Source organism: Cyclopterus lumpus, chromosome 3 (genome assembly GCF_009769545.1).
Source record: "Cyclopterus lumpus isolate fCycLum1 chromosome 3, fCycLum1.pri, whole genome shotgun sequence".
NCBI lineage: Eukaryota > Metazoa > Chordata > Actinopteri > Perciformes > Cyclopteridae > Cyclopterus > Cyclopterus lumpus.
This window is the reverse complement of record NC_046968.1, coordinates 26,149,798-26,172,297: the sequence shown is the minus strand read 5'-3', so window position 1 is coordinate 26,172,297 and position 22,500 is coordinate 26,149,798. Positions and strand designations below refer to the sequence as shown.

General features: G+C 47.0%; 1 protein-coding gene across 1 annotated transcript in view; it reads left to right on the top strand.

Annotated features, from left to right (window-relative positions):
* The window catches only part of lrp4 (low density lipoprotein receptor-related protein 4), a 78,484-nt gene that overhangs the window by 36,492 nt on the left and 19,492 nt on the right, over window positions 1–22,500 (top strand). Inside the window, exons 2-9 of the mRNA XM_034529576.1 lie at window positions 3,494–3,640; window positions 12,902–13,018; window positions 16,908–17,021; window positions 17,117–17,233; window positions 18,139–18,267; window positions 21,579–21,698; window positions 21,815–21,940; window positions 22,351–22,476. Coding sequence (XP_034385467.1) covers window positions 3,494–3,640; window positions 12,902–13,018; window positions 16,908–17,021; window positions 17,117–17,233; window positions 18,139–18,267; window positions 21,579–21,698; window positions 21,815–21,940; window positions 22,351–22,476 — 996 coding nt within the window. The remainder of the gene's footprint in view (window positions 1–3,493; window positions 3,641–12,901; window positions 13,019–16,907; window positions 17,022–17,116; window positions 17,234–18,138; window positions 18,268–21,578; window positions 21,699–21,814; window positions 21,941–22,350; window positions 22,477–22,500) is intronic.

Here is a 22,500-nt window from a genome sequence, read left to right as displayed (position 1 = left end):
GGTTACAAGGAGGGGTTACAAGGAGAGGTTACAAGGAGGGGTTACAAGGAAAGGGTACAAAAAGGGGTTACAAGGAAAGGGTACAAAAAGGGGTTACAAGGAGGGGTCACAAGGAAAGGGTTACAAGGAGGGGGTTACAAGGAGGGGTTACAACAAGTGGGTTACAAGGAGGGGGTTACCAAGGAGAGGTTACCAAGGAGGGGGTTACAAGGAGAGGTTACAAGAAAATGGTTATAAGGAGAGGTGGGTACAAGGGGACCGAACACTGTTGCCCGACAGCCCCGCAGAGCCGCGTGGCGCCGTTCCCGAATGCAGCTGGTCCGGGAGCGTCCGGGCTGAACAGTTGCCGACCCGCTGGGACACAGCTGTCTCTCACAGCTCCACACCGGGCAGCGTTCGGGGGGCGGCAGGGAGAACAAGAGGACGAGACAAAAGGCCCCCCCCCTCCCCATTTGCATTGTCAGATGGCTCATTCCTCCCCCCTCCTCACAATTTCCCCCCGCTCATCATTTTTTACAGCGGTGCACACTGAGAGAAAGACGCGTCTCCGACCCTCCAGGTAGTCTCCGGGGAGGTCCACGCCTAATTAGCCGGCAGCCCTTTTGACATCGTTCAAAGCGCGTGGCCACCCGCTCTCAAGGCCGAGTAACCATTGTGTGTGTGTGTGTGTGTGTGTGTGTGTGTGTGTGTGCTTTGGCCCCCCCCGCTGCTCTCTCCCTCGGGCTCCGTCGCCATTTAACCGTTTGCAAAACAGCAAATTTGTGAAAACGGTGAGATTGAGGTTGAATGCCACCGGGTCAGATCTGAGGCTCCCGCGACGTGGCGGCCTCCGGCCCGGTTCGGTCTGTCTTTTTGACGGCCCGGCGGCACGGGATCTTCTGTGTTTACCTTTTGGTGGTGGTGGAGGACCACCTGTCTCGCTCCGGGCCTGTTTGGACGGTTTTCAGGCCGCAGGAAGCAGCAGTGCAGGATCTTTGGTGGTCCTTGTTTTCCTTCCTGCTGCTGGAGGTTTCTCTCACACCGGAGCCCCTCTGGCAGCACCAAGTGAGAACGTAGTCTGTCTTATTGTTGGCCTGCGGTGAGAGTTTAACGCGTCCGGCCTCCCGTCAGCTGTCGTTGAAATTTGAAATACGGGGCATTCCTCTGTTTTTTCTGGCTTTTTTTTTTTTGGGGGGGGTTTCGGGCAACGCCGTTATTTCCTTCGAAAAAAAACACACACATTACTCGATCGTAAAAAAAAAAGTCTGCAAGAAAGCAGAGAGAGAAGAAACGCTTCGGATCAATTAACGGCTCGGCTGATTCCGCCGCCGCGCCCGCTGCTCCACTTAAACGTCCTTAAATAGACTCGGAGAGATATCTTGTCGCCAAACTCCCCAGCTCACAGTGGTCCACTGTCTCTCGTGTGTGTGTGTGTGTGTGTGTGTGTGTGTGTGTGTGTGTGTGTGTGTGTGTGTGTGTGTGTGTGTGTGTGTGTGTGTGTGTGTGTGTGTGTGTGTGTGTGTGTGTGTGTGTGTGTGTGTGTGTGTGTGTGTGTGTGTGTGTGTGTGTGTGTGTGTGTGTGTGTGTGTGTGTGTGTGTGTGTGTGTGTGTGTGTGTGTGTGAAGCCTTATGTAACAATCCAGTGAGTGGCGATGATTCTCTTTTACTTCTTCAGTCGGTTTAGGATCTCAGTAATAATCCTTGATCTTCTGCTCGTGACACATTCATACTTGTTACTTAAACTAATAATCGGCGCGTTGATGTTTTGCCTATTCTTAGTCGTAGTCCCGAGTACCGGTGCAAACAAGTGTGTGTGTGTGTGCAGCACAAGTGCGTATGAGGGGTTTTCTTTAGCTCTCTGGCCTTTTCTTTTCTTTTTTTTTTTTTAAAGAGTGTTAGACAAATGCACGGCCTGTGATGTGGCTTCGTGTTGACACAGCTTCTCCTGTGGCTCTCAGACTCTAATTTAGCTCTCAAACCCGCATGCACACACACACACACACACACACACACACACACACACACACACACACACACACACACACACAAAAGGTACAAGTCCTACTCCGGCTCACAACACTGCATTGGTGGAAGATAGATGTGAGTAGTTACTTACTTATTACTCAGCAGACGTCATTGCAAATCTATTTAAGACAAAACTATTCAAAGAAATAAGATATTTGTTTTCAGTTTTTTATTTATTTTTTTACATTGTCAATGTCATTAACATCTTGCAATTTGAATTTGTCTGTGATGGCAACGTGAACCACTCGCAAAAGTTAGATTTCCATCCAACACATTCCCAATATGGTCGCTTCTGTTTATCGCCTGCAAAAAAAAACGTGGCGGCCCTCCACGAACCAATGGGTGACCACGTCCACTTCTTATATATAGTTGGTACATTTCAGGACGTAGTCTGGTCCCGTCTGTCTCAGTTCATGGTGTCTTCCCGTCCGTGAAGTTGTCTTTCTATAGTTCCTGTTTCCCTCCCAGCTAGCGGAGGGTTCTTGAAGCTTGGGGAAGCAGCGAGGAGAGAGAGAAGAAAAAACAAAACGTGGAGACGGGAGGCAGCTGAAGGGGAAGTGTGAAGAGGGGATGGTGGAAAGACGAGAGTGAGGAGAAGGAGAGCGCGATGAAAAGAAAGAGGCCATTAATTTAGTGCTGTGGGAGGGATCTGAAGGTTACTGAGCTCTCTCTGCCAGGCCCTCCTGGGTTGACTGATGCCTTTGTGAGGCGGCCAGGAGACACACACACACACACATACAAGCATGTCCATGCACACGCACACACATCCATGCACACATCCATACGCGTTCCAAGAAACTCAGGGTTTGTTGCGGTAGTCCAGTTTCAGCGAAATACACACACACACACACACACACACACACACACACACAGATGGTCATTAATGGGCTTCAAGTAAAATGGGAAACCTTTTATTTATTTCCTCTCCTGGATGTGATTTGCTGTGGTGCGTCTGAAAATTGTGGTGAGTCTGTGTTTTCCTCTGCTGTGGGGGGAAATTCGAGCAGAACGTATGGACCCTGTGTGTGTGTGTGTGTGTGTGTCTGTCTTCCTTATTTCATAAAGCCCAAAATCACTAATTACCAATTTGCCTCAGAGGGCTTTACACTCTGTAAAGCTGCTGGATGAATGAAATTGGTCCAAGCACAGAACCTTGTGGAACTCCGTTGGTGTTCAGAGGTTAAACCAACTTCCTTTAATGCCAATCAAATGTTCTCGTCTCTGTATGTGATGGTGTCAAACGCAGCACTGAGGTCTAACAAGACAAGTGCAGAGACAAGTCCTTCATCTGTGTGTTTTTGAGTATTTTGGGATACCGTGTTTGTCCGTGTGCATATTGCACAATGTGAGCGAAACAAGGCCATTTTAAAGGGCCAGTGTCCTTCTTACCCATGTCATGTAATTGTATCTCCTGTCAATCTAGATACGTTGAAATTAAAGATGTCCCACCCCCCTCCCCCCCTCTCTCTCGTCCTCTTTCGTTGCTCAGGGGTCCGGGGCAGTGCCGAGTGCTCGTGCGGGAGGAACCACTTCACGTGTGCGGTCAGTGCGTTCGGGGAGTGCACCTGCATCCCGGCCCAGTGGCAGTGTGACGGGGACAACGACTGCGGCGACCACAGCGACGAGGACGGATGCAGTGAGTTGGCACTCCACTTCCTTTTCACGTTGTTCATCCTCCTCTCTCTCTCTCTCTCTCTCTTTGTTTCTGTCTCGCTGTTAACGGAAGTCTCCGTTCTCTTAATGAACGAAGGAAAAAAGTTTTTAATTTACAAAACCTGCTGAATGCACCTTGGGTTCATAGAGTGCATGGAGAAATTAAATAAATTCCCCCTGGAAGAATAATTTTTTTTTTAGAACCAGTTTAGTCAGCCTCCTGTGGCCGAAATGAGTATTACAACAACAAACATTAAGAAAATGCATTAAGTAGTAATTATATAACTCTTGATTGGATCAGCACAAAATGAAAAAACAGGGAGCAAATGTAACTTTTAGAGATCCCTCGTCAGGTTTTTTTTATTTTTGCCGCGGAAACTAATTGCACAAATAATCACCTGTATATATTATTTATGTATGGTGATAAAAAAAAAAAATTCTTAAAATCCTTTTGAAAAAGAGTGATATTAAATAATAAGTACATAAGATTACAAATTTGATGCGACGTTAAATATTAACTTTTGATTTCTCGGTTTTTAAATATTTTTATTTTATTTTAAAAATCAAACTTTGCTGAACCAGTTTAATAACTTTGGTTGTAAAAAAATTTTTAAAAAAGGTTATTGGCCGAATTTCCCCCATCCCCCAGAGCAACGCTTTAAACTCCTGCCACTCAACCAAAGGCTCCGGTTGTGTTTGGCAGCAAAAGTGTGTAAGTGCACGACTTTATATTTTCGCTGCAGAAATCGTCCAAAATAGTAAGAGAGAAAAAAAAAACCTGTGTGTGTAAGTGGGGCCATATGGATCCCATCATCACTCCAGTGAAACAGTGAATGGGTCACTGGTCCAGGCGGGGTAGTATTTCTAATGCTGCGGCAGGGAGTGAAGCAGGCAGTGAAGCAGGGAGTGATGCAGGGAGGGGAGGGGGGGGGGGGGGGGGGGGATGCGTATCTTTCCTCGAGGAGATCCTCAGCGCATCCTCTTTTACACTTCTAGTGTATCGATGTGAAACTTCAACGTGAGGGTCTGCTTTCTTTCGCCCACGAGAGGAGAGAAGCAGATGCTGCCCCCTTGTTTTTATTGTTTGACACTTCCTAAGCCTTTCCAAGAGGTGTGTGTGTGTGTGTGTGTGTGTGGCCCATCTCCAGTGCATCAGTCCTCCTCCGTCACATTAAGCTGGTTAAGGGGTTGGGAGACGGGGGGTGGGGGGGGGGGGGGCGGGGACGCTAAGTGTTATTGATCTCGGGAAGGGGGGGCGCATCGATCCCGCGAAGGGGCGCTCACTTATTTAAGGAGGCGGCTGACAGATATCGGAGCGTCCAGCCGGACTCCCCTAATCCATTAGTGCCGTCCGATATCTTCCTCTTGGGACTCGCTCCAAGCCCGTCTCGTAACCGCGAGGGGGGTCTTCGCATCGCAGAGATTAATGTCGCCGCTACAGTATTTACTCCCAACGTTGTTGTTGTTTTTTTTTTTGGGGGGGGGGGGGGTGTGATGGATACTTTTACATCTTTTAGGCCTCTTCCAATTTAAACCACCCCTGAGTACTCGACCTGCGACGAGGGATGCAAAGGCGGGGGTTATAGATTTAATTGATTTATCGATTCGTCGCCTATTCATATACGACGTGAACGTCTTTCGTTACTCCCAACGATTGGTGCTCAATTTTAATGTCTTTTTAACGACGTCTCCCAAACTGCTGCGAAAAGGATCTGAATGTATGGAGGGGGAGATTTCCCCAATTGAGCGTGCACGTCGGACGCGCGTTACCGTGGGAACGCAGGATCACAATGAACACACGGATATATACGACACAAAGGAATATCTCTTTTCAGCAGAATTGGCATCCGGACTGCGTTTGAAACCTTTTTTAACGTTATTTATCAGTTAAACCGATTTTTAAACAATTTCTATAGAGAGAGCGCGATTGTGCTGAATCACAATGGAGGAGTGTGTGTGTGTGTGTGTGTGTGTGTGTGTGTGTGTGTGTGTGTCTAACATCTGATCTAATTACGATGTGGGGAATCACGTGGACGTTGTGCAAGCGCCGTTTTCTAACGTCGCACCGAGGCCTCTAGACGACCCGCCTGTAGTAAACGAGACCATCGGCGCACCGATGGCCGCCGGGGGAGAGAAGGGAGGCGAGCGGAGATCCAGAACCAGGACTGATGTGGACCAGACTTTCAGACGCCGCTGCAGTGAAATGAAGGGTGCCTAGAAAAGAAAACCCCACTCCAGCTCTAATCCACGGGGAGACCGCCAGAAGCAACACGAAATTAAAGTAGTATACCATAAAGTCATTTATTTGTCAATGTCCAACCCCCCCCACCCACCCCAAAGATTAAATTACATCTTCTGAATCTCCATGATGTATGAAGTGTATATATAAGTATCGATGCCTCACCAGTCGGAGAGCAAATCTCAAGGACGCGGGACTCTTAATTGGCCCTGATGAAATTTAATGAAGGCGTAACTCACAGACGTTTCACCGGATTAATAACGCCCATTGATCCAGAGCTCAGGGGGTGTGGTGGTGGTGGTGGGGGGGGGGGGGGGTGCTGAACAGATAGAATAACACTCTTCACTCTTCAAGTCGGAGCTGCGACTCCATCAGAGGAAGACGTGTGCCGTTTGTCGGTCTCCACGTCCGTAAACCCTCGACGACGGGGAAAGGAAGGCCACGCGCTGCCTTTTGTGACTCCCGTTCCTATGGAAACGAAGGCCGCGCAGTCGGAGGGAGAAGAGAAAGGAAATGTGGTCGAAGAGGAAGATTTTCTTGCGTGTGGTTTTAAAGATAACTTTTTTTTTGGGGGGGGGGGGGGGCGTATTTAACAGTCGATGCCCTGGAGTTTATTTTTTATAGGCTGAATAATTGACACTATTTCAAGAATTACAGTACAACTGTACAATAATTCATTGTGTTTTCGATCTGTTGCAATGGCTGTTTTTTTCGCTGACTAATTTACAGTCCGATTGTCGAATAACTTCTATATTAATATTAATTATAACCTTATTACCATATTTCCAGCGATTTTTTTTTTTTGAGTGACACCTTTCCGAGCTCTGACAGATGAGAGAGTGGACGGCACCAAACCGTCTAATACGGAGTCTGACTTGCGTTCAGCTTTTCCTAACCTCACCTCCCCAGTTCCGGTGAATTGTATTTAAGACGCCGTTCATGACGACCGTACGTAACCACGGCAGCTACGACTCCGTGACCTCGGAAGACTGCGCGCTTCTGTTCTTTCACCACGCGCCCTCCTCCCCCTCCTCCACCTCCTCCCCCTCCGTTGTTCTAGAGCACCCTTCAAGTAATTCCTCTCCGCATATCACTTGCGCTGGAGAAAGCGCGGGGGGGGGGGGCGCGCGCGCACACACACACACACACACACACACACACACACACACACACACACACACACACACACACACACACACACACTGTTGGAGTCCTGATGAGTTAAAAGCAGCTAATGTTGTGAAAGGGAGCAAATGCTTTGGGCCGGAGTGAGGAGATGGATGTGAAGGACGAAGGACTGTGTGTGTGTGTGTGTGTGCACGTGTGTGTGCACGTGTGTGTGTGTGTGCATCGACGGCGGCGGTGTGGAGGTGTGTTGAAGTGGAAGAGGAAAATCTCTGTTGTGCGTGATTTGAAAAGCGCTGCATGAGGTTTGGCTTCCTCTCGGCTCTCACGCGAGCCTGTGAGGTTTAAGAGACCGGTGTTCACTATGAACTCAGGCGCACACACACACACACACAAACACACACACACACACACACACACACACACCTTATAAACCCCCACCCAAACCACCCGCCGGTTGGCCGCGTTTCAGGCTATCTGCGAGGGCCTCCCGGTGGCGTCACCTTTACCATATTTATGAGAAGAACCCATTCGAGCGATGAGTTTGGTTCTCTCAATTTCAGGAACTGGAACATTTACCCAGAGTGCTCATGAACCGTGGGGGAAGTTTTTTACCAAAAACTGCTGCAATTTGGGACGCTTTTGTTGTCAGTTGCCTGGCAACGGTGTTTGTACACTCGATTTTTGAAAGCCAAGCAGAGCGCGTACCCGACTCCCCTCATTTTGGGAATCGCAACCTCTCGAGTGCTTTTTAAAAAAAAAAAAAAAAAAAAAATGTTTCTGGCATACATTGAAAAAAATGAACTATGGTACTTATGAATAATAATGTGTCGCAATCACGGGGCGCGCGTCCTCATTCGCAACGAGTCTTGAATCTGATCTCGTTCGAGTTTAGCTTTTTTCAGGTTTTTTTTGGCTTTTGAAGGACCCCCACACACACACACACACACACACACACACATTCACACACTCGTATATATAAACCACCAACAAAAAAAAAAGAAATGCCCCCTCCGTCCTTTAATCTACCGCTCTCTGCAGTCCTCGCCAATCAGGGGGAAGCTGTGACCGCGGGAGCCGAGCTGATCCTGAAAGATTAGGACCCCATTCCGTCGTCCTCCATGTGTCAATTTCTCTCTCTCTCTCTCTCCGTCCCTTCATCTTCTCCCCTCTTGTCTTCCTTCGCCTCCTCTGCCCTCTGACCACGGGGAAACCTGTGAGCCACTCTCGCTTTTCTTCTCCTTTTTTAGTTTTTTTTATTTCATACCCGAGGCCCGTCTCATTTATTTCCTCACCATGTGGTTGTGAGTTTTTCAGGTTCCTTGTCTTCTCCGCCTCTTTTCTTCTTGTCTTTCTGCCCCCCCCCCCACCCCCCCCCCCCCCCCCCCCCCCCCGCCCCCCGGATATGACCGCTGGTTGTTTGGATACATTAGCATAATCCTCCCCCCCCACACACACACACACACACACACTCACACACACACTCACACACAACCTTCTCCACAACGCTCTCCGCCTCCTTCCTAAATATTTACCTTCCGCTCAGCAAAACGTGATTAGAGTCCGATTGGAGGAAGAGGGACAACGAGCCGGTCGGCGTCACCGTCTCTGGTGTAATTAAACACAACCGAGCTGATGGGGTTTAGCAGTGCTAAGCGGGACATTATTGTGTATTACACCATTTTTATCTATAGATATTGGGTATGCGAGTTTATACACTGCGTCGTATTTCTTCCCCCGTCATGTGACCTCGCAGGCAGCCGTGTTGGCTTTTTTTATATATACACACACAAAATTGCCTTCTGCAGATGGATGTCCAAAGTGTGTGTGTGTGTGTGTGTTAAATGGATGACTGGATGAATGAAGGACGCACTCGACTCTTCCTCGCTGCTGTCAAGTGCTCGGCAGAGATTCGTCATGGCAACAAGCGAGCGTTTCTGCACGAATCCACCTCGACGGACAGTCGGGCTCCTCGCTGAGCGCCGTCTGCGCCTCGTCCAGGATGTTTTTTTTTGTTGTTGTTTTTTTTTTTTTTACACATTCATCACTTCCTTTTGCTCGTGAAATTAGAAAGAAGTGAGAAGTGAGGAAGGACGAGAACCAAGAGAACGATGGGAGACGAACGTCCGGGGCTTGGGATGAGGATCCTCCTCGACTCAGAAGTATCGTAGAGTTGCTTTTTTTTGTTGTTTTATACCCGAAAACCAGACAAAAAAAACAACTTTCATTTGTGAGACGTGTTTCTCCGTCTCTGGCAACACACACACACACACACACACACAGCACACCGATCGCCAGTGTGAATAAATGTTTCCAGTGCAGACGACAGTAATCTGAAAGGGGAACCGACGTGTTTTGGACTGAAAGATAGAAACCTCGATTAGAGCCCTTAAGAGTCCTCTATCTCTCTCTGGAGTCCACATCTGTTTTCCAGTCAGTTCAGTTCTCTCTCTCTCTTTCTCTCTCTCTCTCTCTCATATATCTGTCCATCCCCCCGTCCGTTGAGCCGGTGTGATAAGGGCAGATGTATTGGTCCCATTAGAGCCTCTTTCTGCTGCTCAACAGCAAAAGGGAGGTCATTAACTCTGCTGCTAAAGGCCACTTAAAGACGGACGCATCGATCCTCTTCAAGACGTGAGACTCACTCACTCACACTCACACTCACACACTCACACACTCACACACTCACACACTCACACACTCACACACTCACACACTCACACACTCACTCACACGATGACCCTTGAATCCAGGGGATGTTGGACAGATTGTAAACCCCCTTTTTAAGGCGATTTTAAAATAAATGTAATTTCATTTGAGTGAAAAAATTCACTGTTTTTGGCAGGAAAAAAAACATAACTTTTAGAAATTCCCATGTCATGTTTTTTTTAGGTTTTTTTTTTGCTGCCGAGCGTTGATGAGCCGCCGTTGCCCAATACAGATTTATTTTGTAGCTTTCTTTTTCTTTTCTTTTTTCTGAACCACCACACAGAAATCAGACGAATGGGAAATAAAAAGATTGTGTATTTCCGTTACTATTATTTAGTTTTTTCTGCTTTTGGTAAGTTTTGAATAGCTGATTTAGAGCTAGTGTTAAAGAAGTCAAACAGCCCATAATTCCCTCTCTATATGTTTTTATATCGCTGTGAACACATAGGGAGGTGCACCTTTTTTCTCCAACAGAAACATTGCGTAACTCTCAGTAATCCAGAACCTCTACTCTCTACTGACTCTTTAATATTTAATAAAGGTTTGAGAACGCACACCAATACAAACACACAGAGCCCTGAATGTTCGCCTTGAAGCAAGTTAAATAAAAAACGATACCGGCCTTTTTATTTTTATTTTTTTACATTTGAACCTCAAAGGTTTTCCAAAAATATTTCGTGAGATAAAACGCGATGTTTCTATAAGTTATTCGTGATTAACATTATATTGAAGCTTTGCAGTTCAAAGTGTTTTGTGCAGCCCTTATGGTTTCATACCACTAGAGATAAAACGAAACAAAATAACAAAACCAAACGACGACAAAACAACGAAACTCTCATAATCTGTGTGAATCAACTCTTTAAAAAAAATAATAGACGCAAAATGAGCTCACTGAAGACTGAGAGGGCAGCGTGATGTGTGTGTGTGTGTGTGTGTGTGTGTGTGTGTGTGTGTGTGTGTGTGTGTGACCTGTGGAATGCAAGTAGGAATTCTTGAACTTGGATGAGAAAAAACGTGTGTGTGTGTGTGTGTGTGGATGAAACGACATTGCGTAACTGATGGGAAGCAGACCCAGAGTGCAATGCGTCGGCAGCTTGTGAAATGTAACGTCGTCTTTGATGCGGTTCTGTCAAATATCTTCCACGTTGTGGTCTTTTTGAGGTGGAGAAGCACCCTGAGAACTGCAGGACGGGGGCAGCTGGAGGGAAAGTTGGTGCACAGACGAGTAGAACACATCGTGTAATGATTCGTGGAACACAACGAACAGGAAGTAGACGGAGTTAAGGGTCGGAAGTAGAGCTGTACCGACACTAGTGTGGGAAGTGCCTCAGATTGCCTGTATAATATATATTATATATATATATATATATATATATATATATATATATATATATTATATATATATATATATATATATTATTTATATTATATATTTATTTATTATTTATATTATGTATTTATTTATATTATATATATATATATATTTATTCATATTTTATATATATATATTTATAATATATAAATATGAATAGATATATATATATATATATATATATATATATATATATATATTATACATAAATATATAATATAAATGATAAATAAATATATATATATTATACATATATATATATATATATATATATATATATATATATATATATCAATATATATATATCAATTAAAAAAATTCGATTTCAATTTAGTGGGGTCAAAATTCAATTTATATTATATTCTAAACTCTAGGGCTGCAACTAAGGATTACTTTCATAATTCATTAATGTGTTGTTTACTTGCCAATCGCAATTTCTAGAGTTGCCAAAGTTTACATATTTAAATTGTCTGGGTGGAATCAGTCGTTCAACACCCAAAGACATTTAGTTTACTAGCAAAAAAAGAAAGAAAAATACAAATATTTAAGTTTTAGAAGTAGAAAAAAAAAAAAGGTTAGATTGTTTATTGACCTTTTTATATAATAGACTAATTAGGATATCATTCATCTTGATAAAGAATAGAGCGTCTCCAGTGTGATCGATTGAATGGAAATCAATGGTTGCACGTGAGGACAAAAAAAAAAGAAGAGTTCATCAGGAGGTTGAGCAGTATGAGGGTTACTGTTCTCTCTCTGAATAATGTAATAACCATGCAGGGGTATGTGGGTCAGTGGGGCTTTACTTCCCCTGGAGACCAGAGCCACACACACACACACACACACACACACACACACACACACACTCACTTACATTTACTTAATTCCCTCACTGAGCCCTGTCTGCCTCGCTGGCTAACCTGCTGCGTGACGTCATACATTTTTCATAAAGTCTGCGTTGCCCCTTCAATATTTCATATCTGGTATTGACGGGTGGGGTGAGAGTCGGCCATAGAGCCGCCGCTCCCTCCCTCCCTCCCTCCATCCCTCCATCCCTCCATCCCTCCATCCCTGGCCTGTAATTAAATTAGCCGTGTCTACCGATGACAAAGGGCCAGTCATTCGGGCTCTGCTTAGATAGCGAGTAGCTGCACTTAGAGCGGATATGAAGTTAAGGAGGAATGCTGTCTGGGTCTCAGGGTCCGGTGAGGGGAGAGCCGCGTGGGTCCTGGATCGGGTCCTGGATCAGGGTCGGCGTCCCCGGATGGGCCGAGACCAGGCGGGATAATAAACCCCTCCTGCATTTGAACCCTGACCTTTTCACTGCAGCCGGCTGACGTCCACGAGTGACGGCTGCGTTTACCAACTTTTATTTTTGGTGTATTCTGGTTTGGGTTTGGTCGTTACATCCCAAAAAATTTGACTGTATTTAATTTTGGTAAATAAGGTTTTGTGTTTGGACATTTTGCATGAAGAGCTTTTGGTTTTGTGGTATCAAACTTCAGATCGATTTCCCTAAATAAATGTATTTTTTATTTTTTTATTTGATAACTGCTAATAAAAATATATATATTTATGTCGGAGCAAGTACAAATTGATTTCTGAACTTCTTGCCCTACCGGTAGAGTGGGGCCCTCAAATATGGTTACACACACGATGGACCAAACTTGTACCGTACAATCGTAACTTTATAACCAGCAGAAGAATGTAATTTAAAATTTTTTTTTATAAAATACAGAGCGAAAAAGACAATATTGTCGTATCAATCTAAAAAGTCTTGTTGTCCTGTTGTCTGTCTGCAGTGCTCCCCACCTGCTCGCCGCTGGACTTCCACTGCGACAATGGAAAATGCATCCGCCGCTCCTGGGTGTGCGACGGAGACAACGACTGCGAGGACGACTCCGATGAACAGGACTGTCGTGAGTACACGCACACACACACACACACACACACACACCCTCCTCCTCCTCAACACAAATACACAAACAAACTGTGAAATGTGCCGTCACACACACTCACACATACACTCACGGGGGCGGGGGTGTTGAGTTATTTAAGTGGACGGATGTTTAAGGCAGCCGTGTGCAATGAGGTGTTGGTTTTGAATCACACACACACACACACACACACACACATATGGTCACCATACAAGACACTCTCCTGCCTTCGCCTTCAGTTTATCCCGTCCGTGTGTGTGTGTGTGTGTGTGTGTGTGTGTGGCTCCAAAATAGCCCCTCAGCCGCCTGCCAGACAGAATAGGCTCCGCCCCTTTCCTCGGTTGCTGTCATAGTTCAAAGGGCCGTTTTTCAAGCCTGCTTCCCACTCGAGGAAGTGACGCAATCGCGACCACAGGTGTGTTCAATTAAGATTCAACGAGGGAGAGAATGTCCTCGTGCAAGTTCCCGGAACACATCACCACAATGTCTAACTCCTAATAATGAATACTTTAAAGAATAAATGACACAGCGGGAGGCTTTTGATGTTGCGCCCGCGGCTTTAAATTCAGTTAATTCAGGTGTGAAGCCTCCGATATTATACTCTCATCTTCTAGAAAAAGAAAAGAAATGTGTGCGCAGGGACTTTTTCTCGTGGTTATGGAACCCGCTTGTTTTTTTTCAGCTCGGTTCTCCTCCTCTCTTTGTGAACATCGTTGCTGGACAGTTAATCGATGCGTTATGACGAAGGAAAAGGAGTTTTTTTTTTTTTTATAATCTGAACATTTGAATCTGTCCATTCTTGGTTTAAAGGCGCTGGTCTCGCTGACCTCATTTCTCTTTTCTTCGGAGAACGCCACGGGACACAACTTCTGTGTGTGTGTGTGTGTGTGTGTTGTGTCTCACTCGAGCCAGGATGCTTATCGGAATACACATTTTAAACTGTAAAGACCCCGATGCTCAATCGCTGACGTATTCCTTTTAAGGGTAGAATTAGATTTAGGTTAAGTTTAGTTTGGTCCTCACAAGTGCGTGCGTGTGTGTGTGTGTGTGTGTGTGTGTGCGTGTGTGTGTGTGTGTGTTTTCATTTGTCCCCGTGGAGTTGGCGGGTCAGATCCTGTGACCGCATCGTGTCCCCTTCTCTGTATTTATGACCCATAATGACTCAAGAGGGCTGCATGTGCGCCACCTGATCCGCCGGCCGTTCCGTCCCGCTGTTTTTTAAGGGGGGGGGGGGGGGGGATCGGGGATCTGGTTCCGTCACACTGGACACCGTTAGAGCGAGCGATGATGGAGGGAAACACGTGGCAGAAAGAGTCGGGCGGGGTCCTCCTGACCCCCTTTTTAAAAAAAAAAAAAAAATATCTTCCAGTAATTTTTTTTTTTTTTTTAAATGATCGTCAACATGTTTAACTCACTGCGACGTGTAATCGATGGCGTTGCTTCGCAGATTGTTATTTAATGACGGTTTTCCCTTTCATCGGCAGCTCCGACGGGCGACTTTAACAACACTCAACGGTGATGGTTGTCCGCGGTAACGCTTTTATTCATCTAGTGGTTTCTCCTCCTCCACTGTTGACCCACATACTGCACCGGCAGCCAGACACCGACTCACTTCCTGATGGGGGGTCTGTCTGCTGCGAGCCAGCTATGAATTTTTCATCCCCGTGCCCAGTAAACTACCCTCCCCCCCCCCCCCCCCCCCCTCCCCCCTGTTCCCCGAACTGCTTATTATTTCATGCGTCTTTCATTCGCTTCATTTTTGATGGAAGACAGACCTCCACCCCCCCTCCACCCCATCACCCCCCCGGTCTGTCTTCCACCAATATACTGCGTTCCTTCTCCGCTCTGCAGCGGTTTTATTTCATTATTTAGAGACGGGGGGGCGGTGGGTGGGGTGGGGTGGGGTGGGGTACAAACCTCCACGCTCGGCTGGAACCGAAGTAGTTGTCGGGATTTTTTTTCCCAGTCAAATGCGGAGACTGAGGTGCGTGTGTGTGCGTGTGTGTGTGTGTGTGTGTGTGTGTGTGTGTGTGTGTGTGTGTAGCGGAACGTGAGATATTGTGAATTCTTGAAGTTTAAAAGACAGAATGGGGTAAAAAAAATAAAGAAAACATGCCACCCCCCCCCCCCCCCCCCCCCCCCCCCCTCTGCACACTGCACACTCCGGGAGCCGGGTAATGACACCCAGCGCCCTTTGCCCTTTGACGTTTCGGCCGCTGTGTGAATGATGAGCGTCCTCGGGGCTTGTTGACCTCTGACCTCCCTCTGTTTACCTCGCTGATGAGATGGGGGTGGGGGTTGGGGTTGGCGGGGGGGGGGGGAATCAATGTTTTTTTCTTACAAGTTGAATATTAAATGGTTTGTCCGTAGTGCGTGTCAAATTAATATTTCATTCGTTTTTTTACCGGTGGGCTTTTGTGGTTTTAAATCCTTTATTCTGGGTTTTTATATAATATTTTTGGGGGGGTTGGAGGGCGGGGCGATGTGTGGTGAGGTCAGCTGAGGTTAGGCTCTTGAAAGTAGAGCGATAAATCGCCCCCGTCTGACACACTAGACGATGTTTAGCTCATCACAGACGTATCTGTAACTACTGTACGCTGGCAGATTAATACATATATTGCAGTTCAACGCCATTACTAAATTATATTCACAGTTTATTATAATTATTTTTATTCAATAGATCGACTGGTCTACTCGACTCTTTAATAACCGAAAATGGATTTGCTTTCTCATTTAAACATTAATATTTGCACCGTATCGACCTCAAAATCCAGAAGATTTTTAGCTTAGATTCACTGTTTGCTACCGTTTGTTTACGTTCCCCCCTAAACTGTGACACACACACACACACACACACACACACACACACACACACACACACGCACACACCCCCATCTTCTTGACCCTCGGCTCCTTGGCCATCCCTCCATCCTTCTCTCTCTCTCTCTCTCTCTCTCTCTCTCTGTCTCTCTCTTTCTCTCTGTTTGTCTCGGCCGTCCATCGCTCGCTCGCACGGCAGCGATAAATTATGGATCACCTCCCCGTCGGGGGGCCATCCATCATTGGCTCTCCTTGACGGACCTGTTTACTGGTGGCGTCGCCCATCGATTGCGGCGGGTTTACAGTAGAAGGCGGGGGGGGGGGGCCTTTTTTTTTTTTTTCATCGATGGACGCGTGATTAAAGAGGCGAGCTGGTGGAGTCGTGTGGATAAATGAAAAAGGGGTGGGGCGCTCGGAGAACTGAAACCACGTCAATGTCACAGAGCAGGAAGTTCAGCGGGGGGGGGGGGAGCGACCTCTCGTCACGGCCCGTCGGCTCGAATGACAAACGGGGTCTTTTGTCTTCGGTCTCAAGGTTTTAACTCTTCCAGTGGAACAACAATGTCTAACTTGCATCGGCCCCGTGTGTGTTTAACGGAGACATGGAGGAGCTCAGCTTCGGGCAGATTAAGCCGCTCCTGAATCCGACGGGGTTGAGAATATTTGAAAGAGACACATTTTCCTGTCTCGAGTTAACGTGCACGGACGAATGGTGTTCCTCCTTCTGCATGCTTCTCTCAGCCGAATGTCTGCAGTCACGATGTCAGAGGATCAACCGGTAGTGGGACGTCCACATCGTCAATAAAAAAAAAACCCAAATCAGTTGTTGTTTGAGATATTTCTCCATGGAAGTATTAATGGGGTTGGTTTTTACATGGAAGTTTGTGCTTTATGAATAAACTGACAGTGAAGACCTCCGTTCAGTCCCCGGACCGGCAGCCTCGGGGAGAGTTCATGCCTCCACCCGTCACGCCCTTGCACACTACCTGCTTGTCGTACACCTCCTCACATGAACCCTTTCTTTCTTTTTCTTTTCTCTCTCTCTCTGCAGCTCCCAGAGAGTGCGAAGAGGACGAGTTCCACTGCCAGAACGGCTACTGTATTCGCAGCCTCTGGCACTGCGACGGAGACAACGATTGCGGGGACAACAGCGATGAGCAGTGTGGTGGGTACACACACACACACACACACACGCACACGTTCACTATCAAGCGTGCACATATTCTTTGAAAATATGACGCGTTTCTCTCGCCGTGACAGACATGCGCAAATGTTCGGACAAGGAGTTCCGCTGCACGGACGGCAGTTGCATCGCCGAGCACTGGTACTGCGACGGGGACACGGACTGCAAGGACGGCTCGGACGAGGAGAACTGCCGTGAGTCGCTCTCTGTGTTTCTAGAAGTGGGGTTGAAAGGAGGTAGATGTCCGTAGTCCCGTGGTCTACCTGCAGCGGGAGGGTTCAGAAACCACCGGACTCCATTGACACGACGAGTAATGGTACAGGAGTGTGTTTCTTATTGCGTGGCTTTGAATTTAAAACACTACAATCACACACAAGCACAGTGCAACATGAGGCCGTCCTGAGCCTGGGATCAATGTCTTAAAGGGGGGCCTCGACACAAGAGTGAATTCAGAGACGTGACTTCTTAAAAACAAAAGAAGTCCCTGTTTGTTTCCCTTTTTTTTCTTTTAATGGGAGTTTCAAAAGAAAACTCAAACGGAGAACTCATCTCCGGTGCAGCCGATAAGCGGAAATAAAAAGGACACGACGAAAAAAAAGTCTCCACGGTATCTGAACAGTACGCCATTGTTAAAAGTTCAAACGTCACAAGAGAGTCCGCGACTCCTCCGGGCTGCAAGCCTCGTGATGCACGCCGTCCTAACGGAGAGCACGGGCCTCCCGCTCATCTCTGAGAGGAAGCTTCAAAGAGCCTCCCTGGCGGCGGCGAGCTGCTGCTGCTGCTGCATCTATTCCAGCATCTGTTTAACATGTCTCTGTGTGTGTGTGTGTGTGTGTGTGTGTGTGTGTGTGTGTGTGTGTGTGTGTGTGTGTGTGTGTGTGTGTGTGTGTGTGTGTGTGTGTGTGTGTGTGTGTGTGTGGTGTGTGTGTGTGTGTGTGTGTGTGTGTGTGTGTGTGTGTGTGTGTGTGTGTGTGTGTGTGTGTGTGTGTGTGTGTGTGTGTGTGTGTGTGTGTGTGTGTGTGTGTGTGTGTGTGTGTGTGTGTGTGTGTGTGTGTGTGTGTGTGTGTGTGTGTGTGTGTGTGTGCGCGCGCGCGCGCAGCCTCCGACGTGATGGCAGCCACCTGCAGCGTGGAGGAGTTCCAGTGTGCGTACGGCCGCTGCATCCTGGACATCTACCACTGTGACGGAGACGACGACTGCGGAGACTGGTCGGACGAGTCGGACTGCTGTAAGTTCATCCGTCGGGGCGCCGCGCGTGACGTCGCGAACACCCGGCGTTACGATTTTCGAGGCGGTCACTGATCCTCCCGTTGCCCTCGGAGACCCACGTAGCTTTTGATCTGTAGAGGCGGCAGGTCGGCAGGATATTATGTTGCTTATCTGAAATGATTTTTGAGATGCAGCACAACTGTGTGTCAAGTTGCGCTCGCCTTAAATCAGAAATAATGAATTAATTAATATTAAATTATAGAGAACGCCTCGGTCTCTTGTTTGCGGTCGGGATGTTTCACGAGGTGATTATCCTCGAGGTCACGAAAGGTCATTTTTTAATTTTTAATTAATTTATTTTTTATACGCCGACGTCATCGTCAAAATGGACTCCGGGGGATTCGCGACATCACGCACGAATACAATCGAGGTCGCGGAACTCACGAGGTTCTCCGATTTCCAGTGATTCCCAAGTCACGCAATTCTAGGACTTGTTGGGTTTGGAAATATTCAAATGTAATATTTTAAGACGAAACTAACACATATTACACATCAGGCATGGTTTTTTGCCCCACACTGCATATCAATAGTGTAATGGAGCCCCGCCTCTTCAAAGACATCATCTCTTTCCGGAGCCAGAAGAGGGAGAAAGTGATATGTGACTCACGCGATCGCCATGGCGACATCGAGAGAACCCAGCTGCCCGTCCGTGCATTGGCCATAAACAGGCGAACTCATTTAGATGAGCGATAATTAAAGTTGAGCGTGTATATGATGGACTAGCGCTCGTTGGAATGTGCATGAGGCCACTTGGAGAAAGAAAAAGAACGCGGGACGCTTTTCGACCGACTAATTGATTACTGTCCTGTCCACTGATTTAATAATTTCAGCCTGGAGTTGCTCGTTTTTGTCGAAGATTTGTTAGAGAAAAAATAGGCGGATCAGAAGATCCAACACATTTTTTTTTATATAACTAACTTCGCCCCTTTTAGTCATGCATACGTATTTAATATTATAGAGAAATACACCCGAAAGACCTTTTTCTTTTTTTTTTTTTTTTTTAAAAACATACTGGGTCAGCTGCAGTCAGTTTGAGCTCGGGAACAGCTGTTTTATTTAGTTCTGCGTGCCGCCGCTCCACAGCATCTGTCATAACTTGCCTGTTAGATATATCTTTCCTTCTTCCTGTCACAGTATCACACACACACACACACACACACACACACACACACACACACAGTGTGAAGCCGCGGTCCTGATTAACACTGACTATCGCGTTTCGCTCTCCTCACTTCAGAGACGCTGCCTGCTGCTGACAAATCTCTCAGCATCTCCCTCGTAATGCGCTCGTCTCCGATTTCTCACGTTCTTGTTTCATTCGCTCATTGTCTATAACCACCCACCACCACATCTCTCTCTCTCTCTCACACACACACACACACACACACACACACACTTCCCCCCTTTGATGTGTATCTCCAGCGTCTAGGTTTTGTAACATCATTTGTCCGTCCCCTCTCTCTTCCCCACACACACACACACACACACACCCCTCTCTCTCCTCCCACGTCCAGGTTTTTAATTGCCGACTCGCTTCTGAAGTGTTTGACATTTTATTTTTGGGAAGTTGAGCTGGCATCAAAGCATTAAAAAAAATATATAAACTAAAACTTTATAAGTACTTTAAAATCAGTGTGCAGAGAAAACACTGCCGCGCACATCAGAACCAAATGACTCATCACACTAGTGTGTGTTTAAAAAAAAAAAAGTATTGAATAATACAGATTACCGAATAAACCCATTTCCTGTTGGATACTGAGGATTCTGAGTTCAACGTGGCCGCGAGAGGGCGTTCGACATTTCCAGTGTTTTAAGGAATCTCATTGAATTGAAGTGTTTTTTAGAAAGAAAAAAAAAAAGACGTCTTAGCTTTTCTGAAACGTACGGATAGTTTTGTGAGGCATTCCTCAAGAGGCATAAGAGGGCCCGTCGTCAGACAGCATTCCTTGGCATCGCCTCTCCAGACACATGAAGGGAGCTTTGTTAGAGAAGAAGCCTCTCTCTCTCTCTCCCTCTCTGCCTCTCTCTCTCTCTCCCTCTCTGCCTCTCTGCCTCTCTCTCTCCCTCCCTCCCTTCGCTCTCCCTTATGTGAATGCGCACATCCAAAAACACTCACAACTGCATGCCTCGTTACCGCTTGCGGACACCGATACTGCTTTCGGCTGCATAGCTGAGCAGATGAAAGAGCACCGTTGCTGTGTGTGTGTGTGTGTGTGTGTGTGTGTGTGTGTGTGTGTGTGTGAGTGAGGGAGAGAGATAAAGGGTGGATGAATCATTTGAGTGTGTGTGGGCGTCGGTGTGTTTGTCAGCGTCCCACGCTGATTCTAGTGACCTTATAATTCTCTTCTCTCTCTCTCTCTCTCTCTCCCTCTCTCTCTTCCTCTCTGTGGGAGAGCCACCTGCTGTTTTGATCGCCCCTCTCTCTTCTCTGGTCAGGCCGATAAGCTTCGCCCGCCCGCTGCTTGAAGCTCCTGAACGTCCCTTTCATTTTTCTCTTCTTTTTACATTTGTATTTATGTTTTGTTCCTCGCGTTCCTCCTCGTTTGTCGGTTTTGTTCGTCCCTTATCTCTCTCTCTCTCTCTCTCTCTCTCTCTCTCTCTCTCGACGCCCACTGTCTCATGCCATCAGGAAGGAAAACATGTCCAAGACGAAATGCGATCGCGCACACACTTAAAAAAAAAAAAAAAAAAAAAGATGCTTGACGTGTGATTCAGCTTTAATCTTCCTCGTCTTCCTCGTCTTCATCTGCTGCCAGTTTTGATCCGATCACTTTGATCCGAGCGCATGTTGAGATGTGTGGGTGGGGGGGGGGAGAGATTTAAAAGGTGGGACCAGCTATGATCGCCAGGCAGAAATGATCACGAGGGACCCGAAATAACCATCAATGTCTACGGGGGACCGAACCATAACTGATTTTTAAAACACTTTTTATGGACAGCATTCAGAGTGATGATATCATCACAAGCTGCTTCCTGGTTCTCCGTGCTCTTGTGGAAAAACCTACCTGAATTCCTTTTTCTATATTTTTTTTTTTAACGCCGACATCCGCTCCATAACAACCGGCTCGGTGTGCAGGCAGCCAGCCCGGGAGGGCCTGTTTTTTATTTTGAGTATTTTCATTTAAAATAATCACAACATAACACGGCTTAATTATAATACACAGCTGTGTTGCCTGCTGTGGCTGTCGTGTTTCTGATGTCATTCTCTCTCTCTCTTTCTCTGTGTGTGTGTGTGTGTGTGTGTGTGTGTGTGTGTGTGTGTGTGTGTAGCTTCCCACCAGCCCTGCCGATCAGTTGAATTCATGTGCAGCAGCGGGATGTGCATCAACGCCGGCTGGAGGTGCGACGGCGAATTCGACTGCGACGACCAATCGGACGAGAAGAACTGCAGTGAGTGGCCGGCGTCGTCGAGTCGTGCGCGTCCAAAACACGTGTCCGCTCATCAAGATCAACGCATATCACACTGACAATACCTCAGATCAATGAAGTGTGTGTGTGTCCTGCAGCCACGTCCATGTGCACGGCCGACCAGTTCCGCTGCGGCACCGGACGCTGCGTCCGGTTGTCATGGAGATGCGACGGCGAGCCCGACTGCTCCGACCGCAGTGACGAAGAGGATTGCGAGAAAACCGGTGAGACGGGCGGTCGCTGCCGTTATCTTTTTTTTTTTCGGGAGCTAAATATAAACCCCCAGCTTCGATCGGCGCCATGGCAACAGCCCTCCTCTACTTCCTAACCCACTTTCTTCTTTTTTTTTTTTAAAACACAGCAGCTTTCCAAACAATACACGGTTCAGTTTGGCAGTCGTCTGACATTTTAGGAGTCTCTGGCTACGCTACAATGTCTACGAGACTTCCAAATAAGACGTTAATGAGCAGTTCCATGTAATGATCCCTTTTAATAAACATTGTTTTTTGTAATGCAAGTGAAGTGGGCGATAAAAAGCTGTTGCAATAATCAGACTATCAAAGAAAAGTGTTTGTCTTCCTGTCTAATTGGATGCATCGTCTTATGCCCTCCCCCCTCCCCCCCCCTCCCACAGAGAGTCCGCCATGTGCTCCCGATCAGTTCCAATGTGGGAACGCCCGCTGCATCGGCCAGAGGAAGGTGTGCAACGAGGTCAACGACTGCGGCGACGGGACGGACGAACACCCGCACCACGACTGCCGTGAGTCGATGCAGCATCTGTGCT